The sequence below is a fragment of the Colletes latitarsis genome, chromosome 8, assembly GCF_051014445.1.
Source record: "Colletes latitarsis isolate SP2378_abdomen chromosome 8, iyColLati1, whole genome shotgun sequence".
Lineage (NCBI taxonomy): Eukaryota > Metazoa > Arthropoda > Insecta > Hymenoptera > Colletidae > Colletes > Colletes latitarsis.
In genome coordinates this window covers 23,309,762-23,317,877 of record NC_135141.1, presented here as the reverse complement: position 1 = coordinate 23,317,877, position 8,116 = coordinate 23,309,762, and the positions used below count along the sequence as shown (strand labels likewise).

General features: G+C 45.5%; 1 protein-coding gene across 1 annotated transcript; it reads left to right on the top strand.

The window, feature by feature from the left end:
* The first annotated feature begins 5,866 nt into the window (after positions 1-5,866).
* On the top strand, positions 5,867-6,967 carry LOC143344409 (uncharacterized). The gene is made up of 2 exons (XM_076770441.1): positions 5,867-5,930; positions 6,329-6,967. Exons 1-2 carry the CDS (start codon positions 5,916-5,918, stop codon positions 6,608-6,610), a joined length of 297 nt encoding a protein of 98 aa, XP_076626556.1. The 5' UTR covers positions 5,867-5,915; the 3' UTR covers positions 6,611-6,967.
* Positions 6,968-8,116: the final 1,149 nt, after the last annotated feature.

The window sequence follows — 8,116 nt, the reverse complement described above, 5'->3', positions numbered from 1 at the left end:
AAGCTTTGGTGGCATTGCTTCCTTGTATGGCTCCATTGTGTCGTCGATACGCCAGAGGGGTTCGATGAAAACGTATCTTAAATGGCCCACAATCCGTACGTATTAGGCGCTATTCGTTCACCTAAGGTTGTATCGAGAATAACTTCGATTTAAAAGTTCACGACTAGTTTACAAAATAAGAAAGAGCCTTTGAGGGGGGGTAATTTAAAAATGAAGATGGAGGAACATACACAGCACCGAGGATCAGATTATAGAAGGGCCTTAAAAATCGTGGAAATAATTTTCTTCGCGATCATTCGAGTTAGATTTCGATATCGTCGATCCAACATCGCTCGAAGAAGGCTTCTTCGGCCAATAAATTGAAATTTATCTTCCTTGTTCGCGCGTGCCCGTTTCCTTTCCTTCACCCTTACCATCTGGCTCGGGCCATAAATTTAGAGCGTTTTCCACTTCACGGCTCGAAGCCGCTCCGTGCTCGCCAGATGGAATAATCTTTCGTCGACTATCCCAGCAGTCGACCGACTCGCCCAAACGATCTATCGGGAACGTTCACGATATGGTGGTCGTTACCACGAATACGCGTACCTTTTCTTACGAAATTCGTTTCAGAATCGACGAACGATTCTGCCGGGACAAACCCAAATTAAACTATCCAAAAGAAACTAACATTCAGCATAAAATATAACCGTTCGATACGACGTTAAAGGAATATCGCGATCGTTATTACTATCAGAGATCTTACAGGAACGCGTAATAAATCTCACGGAGTTTAACGAAGAAGAAAAAGGAACGATCGGACGGGAGTCGAAAGAAATTCGATCTCCAGAAATGTCGAACAGCAAAGGTCGCCTAGTGGGATATAGATCTAAGCGCGACACCGAAGCCAATATGTTCACAGATTGCGGACTTTGCCGAGCAAATACAGAGACGAATCCGCCCGAGTTGCCGTTCTGCGTTTGCTCAAAAACTTTTCCCCAGCGACAGTCCTCCTATCGATCCTCGATCGACCTTACTCGCGCTGCCTTTTGTTGCGTCGTAAGCCCAGCCGCCCCCGGTAATGGTTCAACGAAAGGGTTAAGCCAGGGATACCAAATATTTTCTAACGAAAGAATATTTTCTTGGACGTTCCTAGGAATATTTCTATGAATTTAGACGGAAACGATGAACAGGAAGGAGCATATCAAAAGAATGTTCCGTATCTCGATCGGTAGAATAGAGAGACGCTGGTTGAAACGCATCCGCCGCGATACCGTCCCGCTATTTATAATCGTACGATGCGTCCAAAGGCGGGATATTAATTATCGGGATGGCGATTTATCGTTAACGCAGCGGCGAGCTACGCCGAACCGGATAATGTCCCTCGTTTGTCAAGCCGGCTCAACGGCTGACGAGAAATCGCCAACCTCGAGTAACGAGCGGCGTTTTGCGCTTTCCGAAGATCCCTCTCTGCAAATGTCACGGAAATAGGGGAGATCGAGCCTTCCCTATTGGATTTCCCGAAATAGTTGCGCCGGCTAACGCGCGCGCCATCCTCGTCGATTTCGTTCGATTACCTTTTCGCGCGTAAAAACGCGCCGGCGTAGAAAAATACGGGTAAAAAAAGGCAAGAGGCGACCGAGAGATTCCAAAATTAAATCGGCAGCGACCTGTTGTTAATTCGAGCGCAAGCTCCCGACCCGCCGAATCTTCGCGTCTGATCCGTTTGCTTGTCGAAAGAAATGAAAACGACGTACCGTTTTCCGTGAAATATTTCAGTAGTTTCGAAAAAACCGTTCCGTAAAAAGTTACCGTACGCCAAAAACGACACGGTAGACAACCGTGATACGTTTCGTGCGTCATTTCTGACCGTGCGTCAGTTTTGACGCATGGAACAGGAAGAGGGATAAGGGGATTCGCTCCGACACGTTGGACGACTGGCTTTTTCGATACATTCCGGTCGCGAACACGTAATAACTGTCTGCCTCTCGCAACAGTAGTTTTACGAAACGTCGAATTTGACTATTTTTTTAGGTACGTAAGCAGTATGATACGAGGTGTGTAAATTAAGTAACGAGACTAATTTTTAAACATTTTTTTAGTCGAATAGAATTACAATTCATTATTGTCTCCCTCAAAATAACTTCCTTGGGAAGGCACACAGCACTGGAACTCGGATACTGGTATAGCCTTTAGCTGGTCGGCTTCAATGTATTCGAGTGTCCCCAAATGTCGTCCCTTGAGGTGATTTTTCAATCTCGGTAAGAAGAAAAAATCACAAGGACTCAAGTCAGGCGAATACAGACTGAGGAGCCACATGAATGTTTTTACTGAAATTGCTGTGTGACAAAGCAACACCCTTTTTCGAAGTTTTTCTAGAAACTTTCGGTAAAAGTGTTGATTGACCGTTTGGCCTTGAGACAAAAACTGTTTGTGGACGAAAATGACTTTTGACTTTTAAAATGACTTAAAAATCTTAAAGGTACAAACTTGTATCACACGTTCACCTACCGTCTGCCCAAGTACCGCGTCCCAAATGTTGACGGATCGAACGCTACGTTGCCAGTCTCATTACTTAATTTACACACCTCGTAGATTGTAATTGGTCGAGCCTACCAAGTATTTTATCGGCGGATTTCGGAGCGGACCAAACTCGAAACTGTCTCGATTACGGGAGACGCGAGGAATCAGTTTTCCCCGGGGCGAAACACAGAAGTAGAAGAGAAGACGAGAGGAAAAAGAGAAGGAGCCGTAGGAGTAGCGTCGGGACGTCGAGAGCGAAAAGTGGTACGTAGCCGGTAAGCGGCGGATGGAACGAAAGAATACGAGGAAGAAGGAAAGAACGGCCGAAAGGGGAAGGAAAAAGTGGTTAAAGAGGAGAAAAAGAGAGAGCTCCCGGCATTGTACCAATTCACGACGCTAATGCGGAGAGTGTTCTAAAGACCGACGAAACAATGGCGGCACTCCACCGGCTCTGATTCTCCTTTTCCACGAGTCTCCGCGCGACGCTCGGCGTCCGTGCATGCGCCGTGCAATTCCGGCTGCGCGTAGTTAGGCAAACTTGACGCGGAAGTCTGCTCGGCCGTTGCTCCCGAAAAAATGCCCCTCGCAAATAATCATTTCAACGAAACTCCTTTTCCATCTCGTAAAACAGACACCTGCCTATCGAGAATCGATAGAATCGAGTCGATTTAAAGGTTCTTTTACATTGTACGAAGTCAGAGGTACCGATGGATTAAGTCGCCTTGGACCACGGAGAAAAAAGCAATCAATTATTTGAACTAAGAGTAAATTCGATGCACGCGACGACGTCCATCGCAGAGATTCCATCGAAAGCGATTCCGGATGCGAGCGTCTTCTCGGTCCTTGCCCATTTTCCGCTCGACTACGCCCGAAACGCCAACTAATCGAAACGTCGGCCATTGAAAAGCGATCGAGGAAATACCTGGATCGAAGCATACAAGTATTCCGTGGGACCATCTTTCCCGAGAAAGAAATCGATGAATCGCAAGAAAGAAGTCGTTCGAGTAAAGTCACGGATAGGTCCTCGATGCGCTTTTAATTAAACTTTTCGTTTAAAAAACGAACAGAGGGATAACGAGCGATTCGTGCGCATCGACGAGACCGGAATCTTCGCGACAGGGGGGAAAATCTCTTTCGAAAACCTTTAGATTAGTTTCAAAATCCTTTTCATCCGCGTTTTACTGCGGAACGAAGCGAAACACCCCCGTATCGATAGATTCTTTTCCGGACACCCGATCGAACCTTCCCTTTTAGACGAATCCGATATTGACTGCTCGTCCTAGCAGCTTCGACGTTGTTTTTTTTTCTCTCGCGGAGAAATTGGACGTTGATTAAACCGTGGTATTTATTCTCCCTCGGCATCCGAGACCCTCGTCGAAAGGAACTAAATAGACGGCAAGTGACGCGCAAATACGGCCGGGAGCCAGGAAGCTCTTCTTCGACGAATAATTCGAGATTTTCCTAGGGAAGACTTAAAGTTCCGCGACTGAGTTGCTTCGATGATCACGCTTTCGAAATAAAGTGTACGATAAAGGCTTGTAAAATTATTTCCCCCCTCGAGAACTTAAAACTAAAAACAGATTTCCTTGCAATTTCAACCGTTCTCGAAGCAGAAGCTGGATAAGTTTCGCTCGTCAAAAGAGAAAAGCTAATGATTGTTATAGGTATCTGTTACTTTGAACGTTCTCGCAAAATCGTAAGATTTAGCCCGCACGACAGCGTCGCGCGTAATTACTCAAACGTCTTGTCGTTTGCCAGAGAAGCTCGATATTTTGCTCGTCTTTTCTTTCTTCCGGCTAACGAGCAAAGGAAACGCGGCTACCCTTCGAGCATTAATATAACGGAAGGAACCCGTCGAGTTACCTTTTCGCGTCTTTAATCAAATTTTCTTGGAGTTGGTGCGCGCGATATACTCGACGCGCTACTTAAACGTTATCGTTTCCGTCCTCTCGACGTCGTTATTGCCCACTTCGCGGCGCATCGCGTCGTCGCCGTCGCCGTCGACGTCATCATCTCGCCGAGAATAACGAGTCGACGACGCTACGACGAGACCGACGTTCCTTGTCTTCAAAAGAGTCCTACTTGGCGATTTTCTATCTACCCGCGGCGTCGCCCCTAGATTCTCCTCCGCCATTTACAATTCTAAAACGAAAATCATTTTTAAATTGCTGTGAAATGATTAAAAACTCGAACGAAACTGGTGCAGTAGGGAAAGAAGGGAATTTTGGCAATTTATTTATGTTTGAAAGACTCGGAGTGTACCCAGCTTTGGAACTTTCGTAAACATCGTTACGTAATATCAGTTTTAATAAATTCTTGCTTCACGGGCCGCATAGTGATACGCGTTGGGCCATAGTTTTCCGACTCGTGCCTTAAAAGGTTGGACCATCTCTGACCTTACATTCCTTTAAGAAGGTACCTGGCGACACGTTTAGAGCACAGCTCTTTCGCTATCCGAATATTTCTTTCCTCTATTTCCACTATTCTTTCGAATAGTTCTCTCTTCTCGTTTCGAAATATTCTTCGCGATGGTGAAAAATTAATTGGGACCGTCACCCGATGGAAAACGAGATCGTCAAGGGATAATCGCGACCGCATCCGCGTGGAAATTGTGCGGAAAGGGGGAATCGAGGGAATCGTTGGTTTCCGAAATTGGATTTGGGGCTTTTGAATTTTCGAGAAGCGTTAACTGGTACCTACTCCAGGCCCTTCGCGTTTCCTCGTCGAACGTTGCGCTACAGGAGGGACTATTTAGGTTTCGTGGCCGCAAACGAGGACCAATTGGATACAAGGACGGAATAGCTAAATCGTCGTCGTGAAAATGATTGCGCGCGACGAGGTTGCGCGTAACTCGGCCGAATGGAATTTCAATAGGGGAACTGCTCCCACTCTGAGCTAGGGATCGACCTCTTCGCAAGGTCGTACATTCTACAATTTTACCCGCGAGTCGGAAACTTTCTACGCGACGAATTCGAAAATCGAAACGATCTCACCCGTGTGCCGGAGGAACGCTCGATCGCGTCACGCCTATGCGTTCGGTGCAATTTTCTTTGCATATGGACTCGCGAGGCGAAGCAGCCCCGCATTCGTGATGCAAGGCGTTACGAAAACCTCGAAAATCGGCCGAACGATTCCCGTGGCTCGGTTTGGACAATGGCCAAGGCCGCGTTGCTCAACTTCGTCAGCAACGGAGACCCAGCGAGGCTACACACGTTCGTCGTCGATGCAGCCCCGCGACGAACAACGCCAAGAGGTTAATAATTATGCGCGATTACGCGAGGTAAACATCGCCAGTCGATGCACGTATCCTCGTCGACGCGATCGGATAGGTATAAAAGAGGGCCGGTCCGGTGTTTCGAGCATCAATCGATTTTCAACGGGCTTACAAGCTTCTCACATCCTCTCCAACGTACAACATGAAGTGCATCGCAGTGAGTAAACGCGCTTAAACTCATTTACCGTGCAAGCGTAATCTCCATAACACGAGACGACGCCAGGGCTGGGAAACGTTCGCGAAAACGATTACAATTTCGACCAGAATCGCGAATATACTCGGGAAAATTGCTACGAAACGATTCCATTCGGTTCACGGTTATCGACGGATACGCGATTATATCTATTTATTGTAAACGAGATCGAGTTTCGATGGTGTACACGATTCGATTAATTCGTACAAGTTTCTGAAGCTGCGTGTGCGTCGCTCGGGAAAAAGCAGTTGGATGTTTGTTTCGATAACGGGGGATTCGAATCGAAAACGGTTTACGTTAAGGGTGGAATTGGTCACGGAAAAACTAGGAGAACCAACGAGATTCTTTTATACGATTTTCAGGCTGTCGTTCTGCTCGCCCTGGTCGGCGTAGCTCTGGCGAAGCCCCTGGAAACGGAGTCGTCGATCGAGCCAGCGAAGAGCGAATCGCTGGCGCCGGAATCTGATCTCGCGGCGAGGAACAAGCGAGGGCTGTTGCTCGGCGCTGCGTACACCGCCCCTGTGGCCTACAGCGCTTACACCGCTCCGGTCGCCTACACCTCCGCCTACAGCTACCCTTACGCACCCTATGCCGGCTACCCCTATTACGCCTCGGCTTACTCCGCGCCCTACTACGTACTCTAAACCCGCTCGACCGACGCCACTTCCATCGACCAACGCCGGATCTACCCACCAAACGCGACGACTGCACCGATCTCGACAGCTCCGACGAGAGCTCTCCATCGGACGATCGAGATGCACGAATGACACGGCAGAAGGATGCTCGCATCGAATCGCAACGCCTCATGGACCAAACGAGCAACAACGAATCTCATCTCAATCGAATATTCCGATCAAAATTTTACTCCTCGAGCGACAACGTTGCCAGCGTTCTTCCAAGCTTTACTAACAATTAGATTGTAGAATTATATATATATATATGCATACATGCTTATGTGTATCGTGTATAATAAGATATGTAATAAAGTTCGTTGCAAATCATACGTTTCGCATTTAAATGTACTTTGCTCGTCGCGTGTCTAGCGAGACCTCCGTCTTCGTCCCATTACGTGCCCCACATACCGCCGCTAATGGCGTCGCTTCCGGACCCGATGGATTCTTCGATGATGTATGTATAATAACGAGGAACATTATCTCTCGATGGAACGATCGACGCAACCGATCAAATACGGTTGAGAATAATTGAAACCGACCCTGATACGATCTGCGGACTCGTGAATCGCATAAAAATATATTTTTGCATTACTATGTCGTTTGTTTATCTTGAAAGGAGATCAATCATTGTGCTTTATCGCTTTTCTATTTTCATCGCGTACTATCCACATTTAAATTTTTAGTCCGTATTTGTATAAATCGTATAATCGATTATTAAAGAGTCTCGTTGGAGAATAGAACGCAACAGGCCTGATGATCATTCAAATAAATTATTAATATATTACTTCTACCTTTGAAATAAAATGTTAAACCTTTGCAAGGAGTCTTCGTCGAAGGAAACCATCTGGATTTGATGGAGACGAGGTTACACGTAATTTTATTTTTACGATACTCTTTATTAACGTATCATACTTTTATACAATACATGTTGTTATTAAAAAAAAATTTAATGGGAGATTCTAGAAGTCAAAATAAGATGAAAATCGAGAATACCAATTTGTTGATGGAGGCTTCATTAAAAAGTTATTGATATTTAAAGTTCCACTCGTACTGAATTTTTTTCTCGAAAATGCGCAGGGTTTCGGAGGTATGTTTATTCACTAAAAACGATTGTAATTGACCCCCACAACCGAAAATAATTTTTTCAGAACGATTTGAAATTTTTTTTTTTCGTCGAAAAATTCAGGCACCTACCCCCTGTCGATTTTTCTTAAAAATCCGTTTTTCATTTTTAATAATTTTGTTTGACGTCCTACAGAAAAGTTGTCTAATACTTTTTTGTAGGTACCCATGAGCTCTACTTCAGAAAAAAGTTTCATGGAAATATATTCACTATTGTAGAAGTTATGGTCGTTTGAAAATTGGACCATTTTTATTGGGTTTTTCTAACTTTACAGGGTCAAGGAATAACTTTTCGAATATTTTTGCGATTTCTACATATTCTCCATCAAAATACGCGTAGTTTGCTTTTTTAAA